This window comes from Crocuta crocuta, unplaced genomic scaffold (assembly GCF_008692635.1).
Source record: "Crocuta crocuta isolate KB4526 unplaced genomic scaffold, BGI_CrCroc_1.0 scaffold333, whole genome shotgun sequence".
Lineage (NCBI taxonomy): Eukaryota > Metazoa > Chordata > Mammalia > Carnivora > Hyaenidae > Crocuta > Crocuta crocuta.
In genome coordinates, this window is record NW_027532856.1 from 4,425,838 (window position 1) to 4,448,048 (window position 22,211).

The 22,211-nt window shown below is 39.3% G+C and overlaps 1 protein-coding gene across 5 annotated transcripts in view; it reads left to right on the plus strand.

Moving 5' to 3' along the window:
* Nucleotides 1-15,450, plus strand: part of TEX14 (testis expressed 14, intercellular bridge forming factor) — a 117,723-nt gene extending 102,273 nt beyond the window's left edge. For 4 of the 5 annotated variants that reach the window (XM_077745543.1, XM_077745546.1, XM_077745544.1 and 1 more), the window contains 9 exons: nucleotides 314-519; nucleotides 2,013-2,109; nucleotides 3,746-3,820; nucleotides 6,503-6,580; nucleotides 7,335-7,434; nucleotides 10,670-10,762; nucleotides 13,219-13,328; nucleotides 14,572-14,623; nucleotides 15,082-15,450. In XM_077745543.1, the coding sequence (XP_077601669.1) occupies nucleotides 314-519; nucleotides 2,013-2,109; nucleotides 3,746-3,820; nucleotides 6,503-6,580; nucleotides 7,335-7,434; nucleotides 10,670-10,762; nucleotides 13,219-13,328; nucleotides 14,572-14,623; nucleotides 15,082-15,118 (848 nt within the window). In that variant the 3' untranslated portion in view covers nucleotides 15,119-15,450. The remainder of the gene's footprint in view (nucleotides 1-313; nucleotides 520-2,012; nucleotides 2,110-3,745; nucleotides 3,821-6,502; nucleotides 6,581-7,334; nucleotides 7,435-10,669; nucleotides 10,763-13,218; nucleotides 13,329-14,571; nucleotides 14,624-15,081) is intronic. The other variant, XM_077745545.1, reaches the window with a different exon arrangement.
* The last annotated feature ends 6,761 nt before the right edge of the window (nucleotides 15,451-22,211 follow it).

Sequence of the window (22,211 nt, forward strand, 5' to 3'; positions counted from 1 at the left end):
AATTTCTCAAGCTCCACATATGAGTAAACACACACAGTTTTGAGTCTTGCAACCTCAATGGCCAGCATCAAACAGCCTCTCTCTGATGTCCTTAGTTCCCGTATATTTGTGGTTCAAATAATCTCCCTTTCTTTTGATGCCCAAATTTAGAGACTGTCATTGTTTTTATACTTTGAGGAGCTATGTCTCATATCAGTGATTATTTTAGTTATTAACAATTTGGAGAATGTCTCGTATAGATACAGAGTTTTGTGGTTTCGTTTTTAAATAATGTAGAGGATTCGGAAACTAATTGCCCTCTTTTCTACAATAGGGTCAAGTTCTTCAGCTGCCAGTCGGTATAAAGACTGCCTTGAAAGTATCACATTTCAGATTAAAACAGGGTCTACCTCATGCTGGAACAGTCAGGAATCCATTCAAACTTCATCTGATAGATTTACAACTGTTCGAGAGAAAGCAAAGAGACTAGATTCCTTTCTTACTTCCTCTGAAACTTCCCCTTCAAGACTGACCAATCTCGTAAGTATGCTGACTCTGCTTTCCACACTCATGCAGTCAGCGCAAAGGCCTCAGGGATCCAAAGTGCCAGGATTTCTCCAAATCCATTTTACAAAGAAAGCAAGATATAAGCTGAATCTTCTCTGGGCTTCCTTGGGGTGTCTTTCTGAGTCTGTATTCTAGGATAGAGCCTGGGTTTTGGTGCCTTTTTCCTTCTCCAGAGAGAACATCTGGCAGTTTCTCTACAGAGCCAAACTGCCACACTGCCTTCACCTGCATTGTACTTTCTGTCTACCCACATCCTACTTACTTGAGGAGGCTTGGCTTCTGCTTCCTCTTTGATGCCTCCTCTGCTTAGTTCCCTGAGAAGTTTGATCGCTACCTTCTCTGAACTCCTGAACTAATAGTCTGCAATAAAAACACATAATTGTGTGCTACCTTTTCCTCTTCTCCTCCTCTGCTGTCCTTGTTTCTTTTTCTCTTCTCTCTCCCTCATATTTCATATGTGTAGTCTCTTCAGGAAAACTACAAATTCCTTACTTGGCACTGCTCATTAAAAATGTTGACCATTCTATAGGCAGATTGATTACTTGTGTCGGCCTCAATTAAAAATCAGTTGTTATATGGGTCATCTGGATGGCTCAGTCGGTTGGGTGTCTGGCTTCAGCTCAGGTCATAATCTTGTGGTTTGTGAGTTTGAGCCCCGCTTTGGACTCTGTGCTGCTGACAGCTTAGAGCCTGGAGCCTGCTTCGGATTCTGTGTCCCCCTTTCTCTGCCCCTCCCCTGCTCATGCTCTGTCTCTCTCTAGCTCTTAAGAAGAAATAAACATTAAAAAAAATTTTTTTAAATCAATTGTTATATTCTTTGGGCATTTGACTCACAAAAGGTCCACTCTAAAGTAGGGAGATAGGGGCATCTGGGTGGCTCAGTTGGTTAAGCGTCTGACTTTGGCTCAGGTCATGATCTTGCTGTTCGTGGGTTCGAGCCCTGCGTTGAGTTCTGTGCTGACATCTCAGAGCCTGGAGCCTGTTTCAGATTCTGTGTCTCCCTCTCTCTCTGTCCCTCCCCCACTTGTGCTCTGTCTCTCTCTCTGTCTCAAAAATAAACTATAAAAAAATTTTTTTTAATAAATTAGGGAGATAAAGAAGTTTATGCTTTCATTCAATAAATTGTTAATTGGGCAGGTTCTAAGTGTCAGGTACCCTGCCAAGCCCTCTTCTAGGCATCAAATGTGAATAAGATAGAGCTAGTCCCTGCCCTGGAGGAGCTCCCCACCTAGTGAGAAACGCTGGCTAATACAATACAGAGGTAAGTACTGGGCTCTATGGAGGCAAAGAGGGGTGAGAAGGGATCCCAGAGGATGCGACATTTGAAAAAGTTTGACTCAGTCAACAAAACAAGTGGCTTCTTCCATTAATGAAACACAGGCTTAATCTTGGAAATGATTGAACTGCATTGGGGCCTTTTGTGCTCAGTACATGTGTCAATTACCATGTTTACGTCTTACTTCTAGAAAAGATTGTCTGCATTTAATGGGGCCGGTTCCTCCAGCATTGCTAAGTCACCTGACACATCATCCCATGCCACCCAGAGAAGGAGCCTGCCGAAAGGTATCCTGTGTTTAATATAAAGATACAACCAAAATACAAAATAATTATAAGCCAATTTAAGGCAACCTTAGTCTCATCATTGATGCTACATTAAATTCAAACAAAAATGCTATTTTCCATCTGATTATAAAAGTAAAATATACTCATTAAACTTGGAGAATAAAAATAGCTTTAAAAGAAAACTGTCTTTTAATTCTACCACCATTTTTGGGGCGCCTGGGTGGCTTAGTCGGTTAAGCGTCCGACTTTCGCTTAGGTCATGATCTCGCGGTTCGTGGGTTCGAGCCCCGTGTCGGGCTCTGTGCTGACTGTCAGCTCAGAGCCTGGAGCCTGTTTCAGTCTGTGTCTCCCTCTCTCTCTGGCCCTCCCCTGCTCACGTTGTCTCTCTCTCTCTCTCTCCCCTAGAAATAAATAAAAATTTAAAAAAAAATAATTCTACCACCATTTTTTAATCTCTTGTACTATTCAGTACATATGTTTTTCTTTTTAAGATTAAAAAAAATTTATTTTTAGAGAGAGAGCACACAAGTAGGGGAAAGGAGTAGGGGGGAGAGAAGGAGAATCTTAAGCAGGCTCGTATTCAGTGTAGAACCCGATGAGGGGCTTGATCCCACGACCCTCGGATTATGACCTGAGCTGAAATCGAGTCTGATGCTCAACCAGTCCGACGCTCAAGCCACCCAGGTGTAGGGCTCAAACTCACCATCCTAAGATCAAGAATTGCATGCTCTACCTACTGAGCCAGCCAGGTGCTCTCTCTTTCATATTTCTAGAAATGTACAAAAATGTGTATATTTTTAGCATAGTCGAGATCATGTTGTGTATCAGCTCTGGCCTATATTTTTTTCCTTTGATGCTATGTTTTGAAGGTTTCCCCTTAGTGAAAATTATTTGTAAATATATGTAATGGCTTCGTAATAGTCCATTCTACGTATGTTGCTTGACTATGCCCTTATGTTGAAGATTTATATTGTTTTCTAATTTTTGCTTTGTATAAAAATCTTTATCAGTACCTCTGATCCCTTTCTGAGGATAGATTCTTAGGAGATAGTTTTCAAATCAAAGGATATGAGAATGTTAACAACTCTTGAGGCATATTACCTTTGCTATATTAATTTTAATGTCTTAAGTTTGGTACAGTTCTTGGATTTTGTGAATTATGCTGAGAGGTTTTAGTTAAGGTTATAATTAGGGGAAGGCCCAAAGAATGGCTGTTCTTGTATCCCCTGACCTGATAACCTATAGAAAAAGACCTCTCACTTTACGTTTTGTTCATTTTGATTGGCCTGGAGCCTCTGTATCCCTCCAGGAACTCTGTTACAGATTGGGCCCCCCGCCTCTTAGTAAGAATTTGTACTTCCCCTATCCTAGATATCCTTGGGAAGGAGAGACACAGATCAAGTAATACTGGGGTAAGGGGTAAAGCAGGAAAAGGTTTGGAGTAAAAGGAGGAGTGCATTCATATGCATTCACACATTAGGAGGTCTTAACTAGGACTGCTAATGTAAGAGGTTGTCTTCCTGCCTTAGTTTGTTTCATTGCTGAGAAAACCTAAATCAAATCCATGTGGAAGCCTGGAAAATCCAATTCAGGGTCAGAAAGGTGTTAAGCCATTTTCCCCTTTATCTTTTTTAAGCATTAGTAGAAGCCATTTCACAGCATCACATTGATGAGCTACCACCACCATCTCAGGAGCTGCTTGACGAAATTGGTAAGGGATGTTCAATACAGAATGTACTCCGTGGCCCTGTTAGTTATGGTCACTGACCACAATATAGTTCTTTGTCTCAGGTGTAGGCACTAGTACAAACGGCCCTAATAAGAAAGTCTAACTGAATGAACAGTTCAGGAAGGAGCAGTTTTCTAATAACACGTGCCTCACATTACTGATGAAACCTGGCCAGAATGATTAGCCTCTGTCTGTTGTCATTTTGTTACTTTATGTTACTTTAAAAAGTCTATGGTAATGATTGTAAGAGAAATAGCAACATTTAAGTGGTTTATTGTGAAGAAATTCTTTTATTAAAAGAATTTTTCGCCTCCTTTTTGAACCAAATGAGCTATATATGCCTTGGAGACCTGAAGTCTGGCTGTTAAGGCCAAGACATCCTGTACTTTCAGTTTTGCCATTAGCAGGAGATATTAGAGGTATTGGCATCATGGATGAATCACCTTTCCAGGGGCAGAGATGTCAGTGGCATAAGACCTAATGAGACCAGAATTTTCCATTTCAGGCAGAGACCCAGCTATACCAGCTCAATGTTAGTTGTAGCTGGATTGGCTGGCCTTATGCAGCAGAGCCAGTGCTGACAATAAATGGAAGCAAGCATTGGGGCACGTCGTTTCCCTATCCAGGAAAGATGCACTTCTCTTCTTGACAGCCTAGCTGACCAGCCCCTTACTCTGAGAGGACGCATCTTGGCAGACTCCTGACAGACCAGCTCTTGGTATGGGGCCGCTAGAGAACTTCCCGATACACACCGGCTGGTTCTCAGGGTCTCTGAGGTTTTGTGTCTCATCAGGAAGAGGGAGGTAAATGAGAACTTATGTGGTCTGACTCAATGGACAGCTACCATCTAGGCTATCACAACACCCAGCCCCTGACTGTTGGTCTGATGAACTAGGGTGGAGCCAGAGCTGCTAGAACCTTCCTTCGTTTCTTTTTCTGTACTCATAGGCCCTTCTCACCTCATCACACCTCTTCCCCAAAGCCACAGGGTCACAGGGTTGTTAGGTCAGGCTCTTAGGGAGCCTACTCCCATACTGGCTTTCCTTTTCCGGAATGCCCCAGGGAGTCCTTGCAAATTCCTTCTCTCCAGTTGTTAGTACAGTAGTAGAACTGCTGCTTATGAGTGTAGAGGTCACCCACACATGTCCAGCTCAGATAGATTCGCAGTGTTATTTGTTCTTTAGTCATGACTTAAGGCAGTATTTGTAGGCTCCTTTGCAATTTGACCTTTGTGATACTTTTCCTCTGGATCCTGCTGTCTTCTCTCTCAGTCACCATACTGACTCCCCCATTTCAGCAGCTGTTAGCAGGCTTCTTCCTGGCTCCAGCCTCAGGGCACAGCTGTACCCCACTGCACTCTGCAGAAACCCTCCCTCATTTTACTCATGGGAATTATCTGGACCAGGTTTCTAGGTGATGTCTGTACTTTGACACAGGTCAGTAATTTCCCAGAAAGACAAAAGTGAGAGGTCACTTGGGTAGTTTCTACTCATAATGGGCACTCCCATCTGATTATTATAAATCATCATTCTGTTGTTCACCTCAAGAGAGCTCCGGGGAGTGACCTGGTGCTGACACCTGTGCTGTTTTGGAGGGCCCACATTCAAAGCTCTAGGCTTCTGACAAGGGCCTAAAGGGGAGGATCCTCTTGAACCCTAGGATATAGGTGATCTTTTCAGATCAATAAGGGACTACCTTTAACAAGGATAAAAATGGATTTTTTATTTCAAGTGATCAAATGGGGGCCACTTGATGCCCAGGAGCTGCCAGGAAGGGCCTGCTTCCTGACCTGCAGGAAGAGAGAGCCCTGTGCCTGCATACAGCGGGGCTGCAGCAGGTAGCCTGGGGTTCCTGTGTGTGCCGCCTTGCAGGTGTCTCCCTGCTCTGCTGTGAGGAGCACTTGAAGGATACTGTGCAGCCACCAAATGCAAAGCGGTGTGCGGTTTGGCAGCTGCTCATCTTGGTCTAGTGGTCAGTTCTTTAGGAACTGGAAATTATTTTCTTTGTCTTTTTGTAAACGAGGTAAAAAATAAGAAATACAGACCATAGAGATGGGGAAAATTGGAAGCTACTTTGATGTGTTACAAACTTGAGACAGTATAGAATAGAGATTAATGCATAAATCTTAAAGCTGGACATCCTGGGTTCAAATCCCAGCTTCGCTTCTTACATTCTGTGTGATTCCAGGCACGGTCCTCAGCCTTTCTTTACCTTCATTTCCTCATCTGCTCAACAGGAATAGCAATCACATGATCAGTCTTGTAAGGTTGTTACAAAGATTGTGAACATGAATCTCCAATGAATGTGTGTAAGTTAAAAACGGTAACTGCCACATAGGGCTTTGCAAGTGTTACCTATCATTGTTATGATTTTTATTTTTATTTTTAGTGTTGGATGGGATTGAATGCTCTAGACCAGTGGTTCTCAAAGGTTATCAGCTGTCAGAGTCACCTGGAGGGCTTATAAAATATGATTGCTGCTCCCCCCCCGCCAGAGTTTCTGACTCTAGGTCTGGGGTGAGGCCTGAGACTCTGCAAATCTAAGTACTGAGTATACTGAGGCTGCTAATCCAAGGACCACCCTTTGAGAACCCCTGCCCTAGAGAATGATATGACATGTGAAGAAAGAAATAAGTTGCCTTTTGCTTTTGTATTATTGTGACAGAGCACTTGAAGCGACAGCAGGCCTCATCCACAGTGTTGGGGGAGAACACAGCAAGTCATCTGGGTGTCACTGTAAATGGTAAGCCAGCTACCCAGACCCTTTTCATCAGGTCCTTGCTATAACCCTGTCCTTGGCAGCACATTGCTACATTTGGGACACTGTGGGCCTTGAGGTCAGGCACAATTCCATTTCAGTTGCCACTCTTGTGTGGCAAACTGTTTAATGTCTCCAAGCCTCAGTCATCCTCATCTGTAAAATGGGGATGATAACTCCTACATCCTGGCCTACACAATAGCTCTATGCATGGTGCCTGGTACATTGTAAGATACTGAACAAACCTTCCCTTCATAGGACTGCTGGCAGGATGAGATGAGACAGCATTATGAAATGCCTGGCATACATTAAAGGGTACTACCCTTCCCCACCCAAATTCCTTCCTTGGGGCTCCAACCTAGAAACATCCAACAAGTGAGAATAGGGTAGTCCTCCAAAGTAAATCTGTGCAATTTGTTTTTAGGGTGTCTGTCCTGCCTCCTCTTTTATGTTCCCTCTCTTTCCTCTGCTTCTTCTGTCTCTCTTTAATGTTGGCACAGGGAAGGTTTCCTGTCACTTCACCTGGCACCAGAGAGCTCCCAAGACCCCAGAAGCAGCTGCTGTAAATGCAGGCACCCTGCAGACTGCCACCTGGCCCCTCGTCTCCTGGGAAGAAGTACTGCAATGCATACTTCAGGGGCCACTGATTAGACTTCATTTTTTGTACTCCATTTAAAGGGAGGCTTTCTCAATTTGTTGTTGCTCTAATAAAGTTCAGTCTTTCAACCATTTTTATTAGATCAAAGGCACTTAGAAGAACAAGAAACTAACAATAAAAAGGAAGATAGCAGTATTCTCTGGACCAAAGAAACTCAGGATCTAGAAGAGGACACAGAGAGGTAACAGAAAAAGCTGGGCTTCTGAAAGAATTTAACAAACTGTATTAGTATGTGTTCATTTTTCTTCTGATATTGACAAAGGGGAAAAAGGTCTTTCTCATACTATCCTAATAGCCCCTATTCCTAAAAGGTTTTTGTTTTTAATTAAAATTTGTTGTAATTAAAAACATAAACATAAAATTTTCATGTGTACAGTTCAGTAGTGTTAAGTATATTCACACTGTTATGCAACCAATCTCCTGAACTTTTTTATCTTACAAAACTGAAATTCTATGCCCATTAAAAACCAACTGCCCCCTTACCTCAATTCCTAGCAACCACTGTTCTTCTTTCTCTGTTGATGAGTTTGATTGCTCTTGATACCTCATATAAGTGAAATCATACAGTATTTGACTTTTTGTAACTGGTTTATTTCACTTAACATAATGTCCTCTAGGTTCATCCATGCAACATGGTCAGAATTTCCTTCTTTATTTATATTTGAGAGAGCGAGAGAGAAACAGTGAATGAGTGGGCAAGGGGCAAAGAGATAGCCAGAGGCACAGAATCTGAAGCAGGCTTCAGGCTCTGAGCTGTCAGCACAGAGCTTGATGTGAGGTTTGAACTCACGAACCGTGAGATCGTGAGCTGAGCTGAAGTCGAATCTCAACCAACTGAGCCACCCAGGCGCCACTAGAATTTCCTTCTTTTTAAAGGCTGAATTACTGTGTGTGTGTGTGTGTGTGTATCAAATTTTGTTTATGTGTTCATTAATAAATGAATTAGTAGATACCAATGAATCATTGGTAGATACTGGGTTGCTTTCACCTTTTTGCCTACTATGAGTAATGCTAATGTGAACATGGGTGTACAGTATCTCTTCTGGACATTCTGTTTTCAGTTATTTTGGATATGTACCCTGATGTGGTAATGCTGGATCATATGGTAAATCTATTTTTAATTTTTTGAGGAAATACCATGCTGTTTTCCACAGCAGCTGCACCATTTTACATTCCTACCAGTAGTGCACAAGGGCTCCAATTTCTTTACATCCTTGCCAGTGCTTACTATTTTCTGGTTTTTTGATAGTACCCATTCTAATGGAACAAGTATGAGGTGATATCTCATTGTGGTTTTGATTTGCATTTCCCTAGTTAAGAGTGATGTTGAGCGTCTTTTCATATGGTCCATGGCCATTTATATATTTTCTCTGAAGAAGTAACTATTCAAGTCCTTTACCCATTTTTTAATAGGATTTTTTTTCTTGTCAAACTGTTTTTTGTTATTATTTCATTTTATGAGGCAAACAGGTTTCAACTTCTTTCAAGTGTTGATAAACTTGATAAAACAATGTTTTATTTAATTTTTTAAAAGTTTTTAAAAATTAATTTTTTAAAGAGAGACAGAGTGAACAGAGAGAGAGAGAGAGAGAGAGAGAGAGAGAGAGAGAGAGAGAATCAATCCCAAGCAGGCTCTTCGCTGAGAGCACAGATGAAGCCAACATAGGGCTTGATCCCACCAACCATAAGATTGAGCCAAAATCAAGAGTCCCAACGCTTAACCAACTGAACCACTCAGGTGCTCCACATTTTACTTAAAGGCCTTGGAAGAGAAGTTTTAGATCATTGTGGCCAGATCAGAGAAAATGGGGGCAATCATCCAGTTAATTCAGTCTAAAAACACAAGGTTGCCTCAAGAAACCTGATTCTGTTTCTGATTCACAGCTCTCCTTTGACCCATGTTGTAAGGTAGACCACTTCAGTTCACCTCCTTTGTCTTCCGACTTCTCTTGCCTTGTCCTAACCATCATTCAAGTCCAAGACTGGTGTGAAGTGAGAGACACACTCCTTGGGCACAAAATTAAAGGAGACACCAAGAAACCGAGAGTCAAGATAAATTATATTAATGCATTATTGTAAAAAATGAAAACTGATGCCAAGAAATTCATGATGAACAAAATATCTAAATCTTGTTGAAGAAAAAGAGGATCTGAATTTGCCCTTGCACCATTTGCCTTATCCTAATCCTGGTCCTGTGGATCTTTAGGGTAGCCCTGCAGAATTCTTCCAGCTGCAAATGATTGAAAACTCTACCTTCATGCTTAAATGAGTTTGGCTCCCACAAGAGGCAGTCCCGCAGAGTGGCAGGGCATGCCTGGTGTGGCAGTTCAGTGATGCCACCAGGGACTAGACTCTTTGGATATTCCTCCTCCGCTACTTCACCATGTTGGCCTTTATTTTTGGACTTGTTACCTCCTTCTTGCTTTCAAGATTGCTGCTGTCTACATACCAAGAAGGTGGGGAAAAGGACTATTCTGACTCTGCCCCTTTTTATCTGGAAAGGAGAAACTTTCCCAGAATCCCTCCCCAGCAGATGCCCACTTATCTCACACTGGCCAAATATGATGTATGCCCACCCTCAGTTGCAAGGGAGACTAGAAATTGAATTTTTAGCTTTTCAGCTGCTATAGAAGAGGAAGGCAAGGAAGAAGAGTGCTATGAATAACTTTTATTATTCTGTCACACTCTTCAAGGGCTAAATTATTTTCTATGAGGAAGGAAAAGGAAGAGACCTGCAAGGAAGGTCCTGGGGAGACAGAAAAGACAAGGGCAAAGGGAGAGAAAGAGAAATACCTTTTTAAAGTTCTAGAATTCTTTTTATCTCTGATGTATGATATAACTCCAGTCCTTTCATCTCAAAACACCTTCAGTAAAAATCTACACCATTATTCAAACAAAAGAAGATTAGCTCAAGAAGGCCAAGTTAAATGTGGTTGTATAAAATACTTTACACGTGATTAAAAGTTAGCTACTATTATTATTTCCTTAAAGGTCTGGCTGTGCTGGACACAGATGCCCACAGTGGTACTTTTCAGGCCTTCTGAAAGCACTCTGCATCCTTTAGCCTCAGAGGCAGTTCTTCATCCAAAAAACTTGCAGGAATGAGTGTACAGTTCTAGCCTAAGGTGGAAATTGACTTAATGACCTAGAATTGAGACTGAGTCTGGCGTTGGACTTTGAGAGGTAGCTATTCTCATGGGTGCTGAGGCTTTTTATTAAGAAGCTAGAGTTTTTGGTGTGCATCTAAATCGGAATTAAGTGACCTCTGCAACTGTAAATATAATCTCACCTAGCTATCCTTTTCTTATGTGTACAGTGAAAGAACACGTTTTAAGGTCCTTTCCCACTCTAAAACACTGTACCTCCTTGTCATGGGACAAGAATTATCTCAATTCTCTTCACTTGCCCTTGAACAGAGCTCACTCTACTCTCGATGAGGACCTAGAAAGATGGCTACAGCCACCTGAGGACAACACGGAGCTACAGGATCTCCCCGGAGGCTCTACAAGGTTATTGTTCTCTATCAGGGGATCATTTTCTTCTTTGTCAAGGAGACTAGATTTTAGTCCTAAAAAAAAAGATACCTCCACTCTTTGGAGAATGAGTGTCTGTAGATAAGTTCTGTAGATAAGCCACAGCCTTGACCTCTGTCTGCCCCTCTTCCTCCAACTACACACAGTGCTCAAGATGTTGATTGGCAGATTGATATCAGTATACAGACAGGCCTCTAAGATTGCTGTACCTTGGCCTTGTCACCTTCAACGTTTTCATCAGCCATTTGAATTAAGTCAGAAAAGGCATGCTTATCAAAGTTTTAGGTAACTCAAATCTAAGAGTGAATACTAATGTGATAGGCGATAGACTGTGGATTCAAAATGGTCTTGACAAGTGGAAATGTTAGATTCTTCTAAAAGATGAAGGTGAGCCTTCAGTTGTGTAGAATGCAAGGGATCTGACCTAATGGAGAATTTTTGACTGGAAGTTCTTCATTAGCTTTATTAAGGTAGGAAGCATGTTGTCTTATTTTTATATACTCAGCACTTGAGACATGGTAAGAATCCAAAAAATTTTTCTTGAAGAAGGCAAAATAGCCACTCCATGAGTCCTCTCACTGATGCAGTTGCTAAAATGGTCAATGCAGCATTAATGCTGAACAGACAACAATGTCTTGTCCAGGCCAAGGTGATGCCTCACACTAAAGAGAGAACTTGTAGGACACAGTGTGGGGCTTCTGTCAGGGCACAATATTTTATTACTTTTTTTAAAAAAATGTTTACTTTTGAGGGAGAGAGACAGAGTGTGAGAGAGGGGAGGAGCAGAGAGAGAGGGAGACACAGAATCAGAAGCAGGCTCCAGGCTCTGAACTGTCAGCACAGAGCCTGATGCGGGGCTCGAACTCATGAACCATGAGATCATGACCTGAGCCGAACTCGGACACTTAACCAACTGAGCCACCCAGGTGCCCCAACTTTTAAAAATATTTTATTTATTCATTCTGAGAGAGAGTGAGGGGGAGGGGCAGAGAGAATACCAAGCAGGCTGCGCACTGTCAGTATGGAGTTTGGGTGTAATATTTTTGTTTTATTTATTTATTTATTTATTTATTTATTTATTTATTTATTTATTTATTTTAAAGATACAGGTTTGTTTTTTTTTTTTCAAAGTGTATCTATTTTGAGAGAGCAGGGGAAGGGCAGAGAGAGGAGAGAGAATCTCAAGCAGGCTCCACATCCACACTGTCAGCACAGAGCCAGATGCGGGGCTCAAACTCACAAACTGAGATCATGACCTGAGCAGAAATCAAGAGTCAGACACTTAACGAACTGAGCCACTCAGGTACCCCTGGGTACAGTATTTTAAAAGTGATGTTGACAAACAGAAGAGGAAGGATATAGAATAGTCAGAGGTCTGGAAACCATATCATATGAGAATAGCTGAAGGAGCTGAGGAGGCTCAGCTGGAGAAGTGCAGATGGAGTGGAGAATATTTTATAGCTACCCTCAAATACCTGAAATGTAAAGTGAAGAGAGTCAGCTTACTCTCTTCTGCCCCAAAGGGCAGAGCTAGTGACTAGAAACTGCAGAGTTAGAGATTTTATTCAGTAAAGCACATGCTTTTTAATAGCTATAGCTATCTGATGGAGAAAGCAGGTGCCTTTACATTTTACCAACACCTCCTCCCACTAAGCACAGGCTGGACAGCCTTGGTTCTGGGCATTTGGACAGAGGTGGAAGAGACCCTGAAGGTTTTCTCTAATTCTAGAGCCTATGATTCTATTAGTGAGAGGTTAGGAGAAAAAAAAAAATTCTAGGTGGCTCTGTTTTCGGTCTTGTTTTACATATTTTGTTTTGAATATTTAGCAAATGAAAAAACAAGAAAAATCCCTAAACAGTGTCAAATTGGTTCAGTTAGCATCTTTGGAGTGCTGATAGTGAGCCAAGTGGTGTGTTGCAGGAACAGAGGGATAGGATGTCTCTGCCCTTCAGGAGCTTACACCTGGGCAGGGGAGATGATTTCAGCTTACTTGTTTGGCAAATATGGTCTTAAATTGTTAGATACTTCAATCAGAGATACTTGAAAGAGAGTTTCAGGAAATGAAGTAAGGTAATAAAGTAAATGGTGGTTATAAAAAGGACGCCAATTATAACATAAGTGAAATGCTTTTGTTGGGGAGAGGAGATGGATAATATAGCCTAGGGGTTGATAGAGTCTGAGACAGACTGCCTGGGTCAGATCCCAGGTCCAGGACTCATGAGGCATGTAATTTCTGTGTACCTAAGTTTCCTTATTACTTTGCTAGGGATGGTCATGCTAACTACTTTCTATAGTTGTGATAAGAATTGAATGGCTTACTATACATTGTAGCATACATGCCAGTAGCTATTATGTTTCCTTTGGAGTAGGTAGTCCTGTTCCCCTGGCCATTGTGCATATGGTTTGATGCCCCAAATCATTGTCTTTGAAGGGAGGCAAATACCAAGGATCAAGAAGCTGGTGAAAAGAAGAGAAAAGGGGAAGAAAGCTTCAAGTCAGAGAGAAGGAAATCAGACAGCTTTTTAGGCAATTCTGAAGAAGGTATGAATTAATGGTTGTTTATAATGTAACCTGGAGTCCTTGGTCTGTGATGATCATCAGAGTTATTTAGAAATATTTCCCAGATGCTGTACATAATACTTTTATGCTTTCCTCCTGTGGTTCAGCTCATATTTTCTGTTAATTGCCAGTCATACCTTCATCACAAAACAGTAACATCCAGTTCTATTTCTAAAGCCAGCCTTTGGCCAGTCTTGTCATCTTGTCTTGAACATTGTCTGGAAAGATGTTTTGCTTCTATCTGTCTAATGTCTTCAAAAGAGTCCTAAATGTAGCTCACATTGGGGCTTCAGAATCTGATAAGAAATCATAAACTGTGGAATTTAAGTGGAATCTACAAGTAATGTAAAAGGCATAAGTTGATCTTAATTTCAAAACTATTTTGATAGAGCTTTAGGTGCCATTCACAAATGATGCCCTCCTATATTTAAGTTCCTCCTATTTAAGAAGTTAGAGGTATTAAATCTCTTTCAGAACACCTGATATCCTTTTCAACCCTTCCCCAGTTCATTCTCATTCTCCTCCTTTCTCTGCCCCGTTTTGTGCTTTGTGGACTATCTCCTGGGCTTTCTGGCCAGCAAGCTTCCTGTTGGCCCCTGGGAAGAGGGCAGAGGAGTAGTTGGGGTATAACTTCCCCTTCCTGCCTACTTCAGCACCATCTTTGCTTAGAAGTGGTGTGCCTTCACCAGCACAGCTTCTGTAAGGCAGCCTGTCCTGTTCCAGCTCACTGGGTTCCAGTAACTTTCTGCCCCAGCTCCACCCTAGTCCCTTTAGACTTAGAATTGATAGTGGCTTCCCACTTCTGCTGGTCACTAGGTGTCTTGCCGTCCCTTGTTTGCTCCCTTAACTCTGACTATACCCGTGTAAGTAGTCACTTCATTAAAGGACCTGGGAGTGCATTCTTTTTCCTCTAGCACCCTGACTGGCACAGGGCCCAGAGTGTGTGAGCATTTAGCTAGTATTGAATTAACTGAGAACATAATGCAGAGACTTTGTGAATTAGCATCATTAGTATCCCTGGCTATGAAAGGGAGCTGCAGAATGTTAGGCGGGGAAGCCCAATAACTTTTTGGAAAGATTCTGTCTCTGTAGCAGAAAACAACCATTGTCAGTAAAACAGTTCCCCTAAACTAGAGAGAGAGCACTAAAGCAGTTTCTGGATACTGGTACCTTTTGACCCAGAAAGTAACGTGGTTGTGTTTTCTTCTTTCTATATTTCAACAAGAGGAACTAAAACCCTGTTTTTGGAAGCGACTGGGTTGGTCTGAACCATCCAGGTAATGAGTCGGCATATGTTTATAGGTCAAAGTTCACTGTCTGTAGACAACATAAACAGGCTTTAAGCATTTATCAGCATCTAAATAAACATTAATGATAAAGTTATTGATAAAGTTATTTGAATGACAGTGAATTCAAAGTTGCTCAATTTTTTATATGTTAATGTTTATAGTTAATTAAAATACAAGGTGAAATTAATGCCAGCTTTGATTAAGTCATCAATAGAGTCAGCACAAGAACAATTTTAGACAGAGAGAGCACAGGATGATGCTATCAATTGCTTTGCAGTCATCGTGCATTCCCATGACATACTAATTGATTATCTCTCTTGACTATGAAGATCAAAATCCCTTTCCCTTGAACTCAGTTGAATACAAAGAAACTGTTGTTTGTGTCTTTAAAAACATAGATACTAACTAGAAACTTTTTTTAATGTCTTTAAAAAATACACACACAGGATAATCGTGCTGGATCAGAGTGACTTGTTGGACTGATGGGAATTGGATCATAGGTGGACTCCTGGCCTGAGTTTGAGCATCTGGCTTGTGAACTCCCGTCTCTGCATCTGCTTCAGTCACCATCAGGGCAGTGATTCTGTAGCTCACACTTTGTCCAGCTGCCACAATAGACAGAAGGGCTGGCCCTGTCTGTTTGTACCAAGTTAACCTTTTGTTTTCAGTTCAGATTTCTGAAAAGTGAAAGGTAGCTTTTATTGTAAAACTTTCTCATTGTTCCCAGAATGGCTTTGGTTTTGTTTTGTTGGTACAGATTTTTGAAAACTTTAACTCCTGTTATATAATAAAATGTTTACGTTTAATACCATTGAGCTTTTTGCTGTGGAAGAGAGATTTAGTTATTGGGAGAAGAACTGTGACCCAAAGAGGCTTCAACTTCTGTTACAAAGTTTGACAGATAAGCAGTGACTGCTACCACTTCTCATATAAGCCAGCACCAGTCATCCATAGTTTAGGACAGAAATACTGCCTTCCTCTTGGCCAGGATTGCCATTCCAGCTAGAATTTACTTACATGATGAAAGTATGGTGGGAATAAAAGTCCGAGATATTTTGAACCTTTTAAAGTGAATAAACATCATTTCTGTATATTTCAGATTATATACCTCACATCATTTGTGTCTTAAGAGGAGTGAAATTGTGGGAAGATGAAGATCACAACCTTCTTTCTAATTTATCCTCTACTGACTACTGGCCAGATGCATACATGTGTCTGGCATGGTATTTAGAGGATTGATAGACTTTGATCTGCCTCAAGTATGGAACTTTCACATGTGAATAAAAACCTTTTCTTAGAAGTTAAGTGTTGTTGTACAGTACTAGCTAGCTAACATTTTATTCTTAGCAAGTGAATAATAGGTCAGGAACTGAATAGTTCCTGTTGAGGATGGTCATATCATGCAGTTTTGTTAGTGCCCCAGAATTCTACCCTGCACAGGTATAATAAGAAGGTACAAATCTATTTGACCATTTCAAAACAAGGAAACAGTAGCTTGCCATTGTAACAAGAGCAAAACCAAAACAAATTACTTTATAAATAATACTATGTATAAGAAACTTGGAGGGAGACAGACACTTATAATACATAGTCCTTTCTCTCAAAAATCTTTAATTGGTGCAACAAAAACCAACATACATAAAAATGTAAGGACTTTGTGTCCAGGACCCACAGGGGAAAAAAAATGTATGGAGTGATAGACATATCATGATAGTGAGTTGTGATATTGCAGCATTATCTGTTAGTATTCATAAAGGCTACAAGTCCTACATAAACTCTCACTGATGTGGTTTGTAATCTTTTGTCTACAATGCCAGTAGAGTAAACTCTTCTAACTGGCCAGTGACTGTGTAATATTGGCCAACATTAGCAGTAATAGTATTGGTAGATAATGTTTATTGGTCATGGAGCAACTGTTAGGTGCTAGGGTTCCATGATCTGCCCAAGACCATACTGGAGCAAACATGCTTGTATACTTTATGGTAAAGCATAGTAGCTTTCTCTCAGACTGTAGTTCAAGAGTGTTCTGAGCAAAGTAAAAGGATTGTGAGCTAACTTTAAGTTAAAACTGATGGTGATATATCCTTTATGAACTTAGTCCCCATCCTCACATCTGTTCTGTGAGTTTGGTGCTAAGTTTTTGGAGTATACTGAGTCCTTCGCTTTTCCTCGGTATATGGAAACATAATAAATATGTAAACAGTTCTAGACACATAGTAGATGGTTAATAAATTACTGTTGGCTCACTATTGAATGTAATTTTCCTGTTGGAAAATTTGATTATTAGAAATTTCCAGATTAGATTTCAATTGTTGTTTTTTGTTTTTGTTTTTCCAGATTCATTACTTTTGGCCCTTTTCTGGATATTAATAGTACTGTTGTATAGGTTGCTATTAGAAGTGAGTTTTAGTTGTGTCGGGCTGCCTCACTCAGAGTAGCACGTGACTTGATCTCAGTGTCCTGAGTTCGAGCCCTGTGTTTGGTGTAGAGATTATCTACTTAAATAAATAAACTTAAAAAAAAAAAAAAGTGGATTTTAGAAAGGTGCATCTCAAGAGCTTAAAAATAAGTGGGTCCTCTGGGAGTTACATAAGTAAAACTCCACTGTCTCACTGACTATGATTAATTATATAGTGGAATAAAATTAAAGGACCTTCTATAAATGTGTGACTTAACAGATTATTTGGAAATAATATTGAAAACATAGATTAAGGAAGAGGGATGTGTCCTACCAGACATGAAAGCATAGTATAAAGCTGCAGTAATTAACAGAATATGGTATCAACATCAGAATGGGAACCTGATCCTTTATCATTCCATCTCCACCCCTTTCAGTTGTTGATGTCATGAAATTCAATCTTTATATAAAGTGTGGCCAAAAACATAAGCTAATAATTTTTTAAATGCATTTGTCTCTTAAAATATTTAAAAAATAAACCAAGATTTGGAGTTATAAACCTAAGTTACAGTAACACTAGCTTTTATACTAATAACTGCTATTTTCTTTCTTTAAATGTATTGATCTCTTAAATCATGTAGAAAACAAAAAGTACAGTTACAAACCATTGTAACTGTTGTAACCAAAATTAGCATAAAAACATTACTAGCTTTTATAATTCCCCATGTACTTCCCTTTATTGAGATCTTTATTTCTCCCTATGGCTTTGAGTTACTGTGTAGTGCCCTTTTATTTCAACTTGAAGCATTTCTTGAGCATTTCTTGTAGGGTAGATCTAGTGGTCACAAACTCCCTCAGCTTTTGTTTTTTCTGGGAATGTCTTAATTTATCCCTTCCATTTGAAGGACAATTTTTCTCGATATAGGATTATTGGTTGACAAGGTTTTTTTTTCATTTTTAGCGCTTTGAATATATTGGCCTACTGTCTTCTGTCTTTCCAAGTTTCTATAGATAAAAGAATTATTAGTTTATATTTGGGGGCACATTATACATAAGAATGTAACTTTGTCACATCAACAACTAATAGGGGTAGGATAAAGCTGTAAAAGAAGAGAGTTTTTGTTATTGAAGTTAAGCTAGTATAAATTCAAATTAAGAGTATTACAAACTTAGAATCCAATAACTGGAATATACACAAAAGGAAAAAAGAATTTAAACATTTCATCACTACAGAAAATCACCTAAAAACAAAAAGAGACAGTAATGCAAGAAATATGGGACAAAAAAGTTATAAGACATATAAAACACAAATAGCATAATGACAGAAGTAAAACCGCATCAGGAATTAGTGTAAACATAAATGAATCAGGAGTGCCTGGGTTCCTCAGTCAGTTAAGCATCTGACTTCGGCTCAGGTCGTAATCTCGTGGTTCAAGCCCCACGTCAGGCTCTGTGCTGACAGCTCTGAGCCTGGAGCCTACTTCAGATTCTGTGTCTCCCTCTCTCTCTGCCCCTCCCCCGCTCACACTTTGTCTCTCTCTCAAAAAATTTTTGAACAAATCAAACTCTCCAATCAAAAAACAGAGATTGGAAACGGATAAAAACACATAATCTAACTATATGCTATCTATAAGAGACATTCAAAGACACAGATTGAAAGTGAAAAGATCGAAAATATATTCCATGCAACTAGTAACTAAAAGAGCAGGGGTGGCTATACTAATATAAAAGTAAACTTTAAATAAAAAAAAGTTATAAGAAAGAAGAATATTATGTACAAAAAGTTTATAGAGAAAGAAAATATTACAATTATATTAATATGCCTAATACCACACCACCAAAATATATGAAGCAAAAACTGACAGAATTGAAGGGAGATAGACAATTCTGTAACAATAATTGGAGACTTCAAAAACCCACTCACATCAATGAATGGAACAACCAGACAGTAAGGAAGATAAATAAGGAAATAGAGGAGTTAACAAACCAACTAGATCTTGCAGATATATACAGAACACACTAGCCAACAACAACAAAATACACATTCTTCTCAAGTACCCATGGGGCATAGACCATATTGTAGGCCACTTAAGTCTTAATAGATGTTAAAAGATATCATAAAATATCTTCTGTGACCACAACAGGATGAAGTTATAAATTAATAACAAGGAAATGTGGAAAATTCATAGAATTGTGGAAATTAACACTTTTAAAACAACCAGTGGATAAATCACAAGGAAATTAAAAAATACTTTGAGATGCATGAAAACAAAAGCAACATATCAAAACTTATGGGATGCAGCAAAAACCGTGCTAAGAGGGAAATTTATAAGTTATAAACACTTTTAAAAAGATCTCAAATCAACAACCTAGCTTTACAACTTAAGGAACTAGATAAAGAACAAACTAAACCCAAAACTAGCAGAAGGACGGTCATAATAAAGATTAGAGCAGAGATAGAGAATAGAAAAGCAATAGACAAAATAAATGAAACCAAAGGCTAATTCTTCAAAAAGATCAACAAAATTGGCAAATTTTAGCTAGATGGACTAAGAAAAGGGAAGACTCAAATTACTAAAATCAGAAATTAAAGTGGGGACATTACTACAGATTCTACAGAAATAAAAAGGATGATAAGGAAGTACTATGAACAATGCCAACAAATTGGATAGCAGATGAAATGGACAAATTCCTAGAAACAGAATTTGCGAGACTAAATCATGAAGAGATTCTGAATAGACCTATAACTAGTAAGGAGATTGAATCAGTAATCAAAAACCTCGCAATAAAGAAAAGCCCTGGACCTGATGGCTTCACTGATGAATTCTACCAAACATTGTAAAGAGGGACTAATACGAATCCTTTTCAAACTTTTCCCAAAAAAATTGAAGAGGAAACACTTCCTAAATCATTCCGAGGCCAGCATTACCCTTATACCAAAACTAGACAAAGACACTCACAAGAAAACTACAGATCGTATCCCTTAGGAACATTGATGCAAAAATCCTCAACATCAGCAAACAAAATTTAGCAGCATATTAAAAAGATTATATACCATGACCAAGTTGCATTTATTCCTGGAATGCAAGGATGGCTCAATACATGAAAATCATAATATGTACTGTTATGGTATGCCACAATATAATATGTGATATGCCACATCAATAGAATAACAAGTGGGGAAAGCTTCATTATTTCAACTTGATGCAGAAAAAGCATTTAACAAAATCAACACCTTTGCATGACAAAAACACTCAACAATCTGGGAGTAGAAGGAAACTAACTCAATACGATTAAAGTTACATATGAAAAGCCCATGCCAAACATTATACTCAATGGTATGGAAAGACTGAAAGCTTTTCTTCTAAGATCAGAAAGTAGAGAAGGATGCCTGTTTTCCCCACTTCTATCTAACATAGTACTAGAAGTTGTAGCCAGAACATTTAGACAAGAAAAAGAAATAAAAAGCATCCTAGTTGGAAAGGAAAAAGTAAAATTATCTCTGGTTCCAGATGATAGGAACTTCTATGTAAACCCTAAAGATTTAACAAAAAAAAAAAAAACCTGTTAGAGCTAATAAATGAATTCAGCAAAATGGCAGGATACAAAGACAACATACAAGATTCCATCGCATTTCCATCCGTGAACAAGGAAGAATCTAAAGAGTAATTACAAAAACAATTCCATTTACAGTAACATCAAAAAGAATAAAATACCAAGGAGGTGAAACACCTGTACTATGAAAACTACAAAACATTGCTGAAAGAGATTAAAGAAGACATAAATGGAAATGCATCCTATGTTCATGTTATGGAAGACTCTATTATTAAAATGTCAGTACTACCCAAAGCCATCTATAGATTCCATGCAATCTCTCTGAAAACCTCAATGATGTTCTTTGCAGAAATAGAAAAACCCATCCTAAAATTCATATGAAATCTTAGTGGACTCCAAACAGCCAAAGCAATCTTGCAAATGAACAATCATATTGAAGAGCTCACACTTCCTGATTTCAAAACTTACAGACTTCCAGTAACCAAAATAATATGGTACTGTCATAAAGATAGACATATAGATCAATGGAATAGAATAGAGAACTTAGAAATAAAACTTTGCCTACATGGTCAAATGATTTTTGACAAGGATGCCAAGACCATGGGGAAAGGACAGCCTCTTCAACAAATGGTGCTGGGAAAACTGAATATCCACAAGATATATCCATAAGAGTGAAATTCTTATCTAACATTTATCTAACACCATATACAAAAATTAACTCAAAATACCTAATAAGGATCAAATACCCAATAAGGCCAAAAGCAATAAACTTAGAAGAAAACATAGGACAAAAGCTTTATAGCATTGGATTTGGCAATGACTTCTTGGACATGACATCAAAGATACAGGCAACAAAATAAAAAATAGACATATTGAACTTCATGAAAATTCTAAATTGGGCAAAAGACTTAGACGTTTTTTCCCAAAGAAGTTATATGAATAGTCCAAATAAGCACATGAAAAGATGCTTAACATCACTAATTATCAGGGAAATGCAAATCAAAGCTACCATACAATACTGCCTCGCGTTCTTTAAGATGGCTACTATGAAAAAAACAGGAAACAAGTGTTGGCAATGATGTTTTCAAATTAGAATCCTGGTGCACTGTTGGTGTGAGTGTAAGATGGTACAGTCATTATGGAAAGCAGTATGGTGGTTCCTCAAAAAGTTAAAAATAGAATTATCATATGACCCAGCAATGTATTCCACTTCTGAGTAGAGTCTCCAACAGATAATTCTGCACCAATGTTCATAGCAATATTATAGCTCAAATGTGGAAACATCAGTGTCCATAAATGGATGAAGGGATATGTAAGCTGTGGTAAATACAATGGAATATTATTCTGTTTTAAAAGGGAAAGACGGGGCGCCTGGGTGGCTTAGTCGGTTAAGCGTCTGACTTTTGCTTAAGTCATGATCTTGGGGTTCGTGGGTTTGAGCCCCGCGTCGGGCTCTGTGCTGACTGCCAGCTCGGAGCCTGTTTCAGTCTGTGACTCCCTCTCTCTCTGACCCTCCCCTGCTCACGCTGTCTCTTTCTCTCCTAGAAATAAATAAATAACATTTTTAAAAAATAAAATAAAAGGGAAAGAAATTCTGCAATATGTTACAACAAAGATGACCTT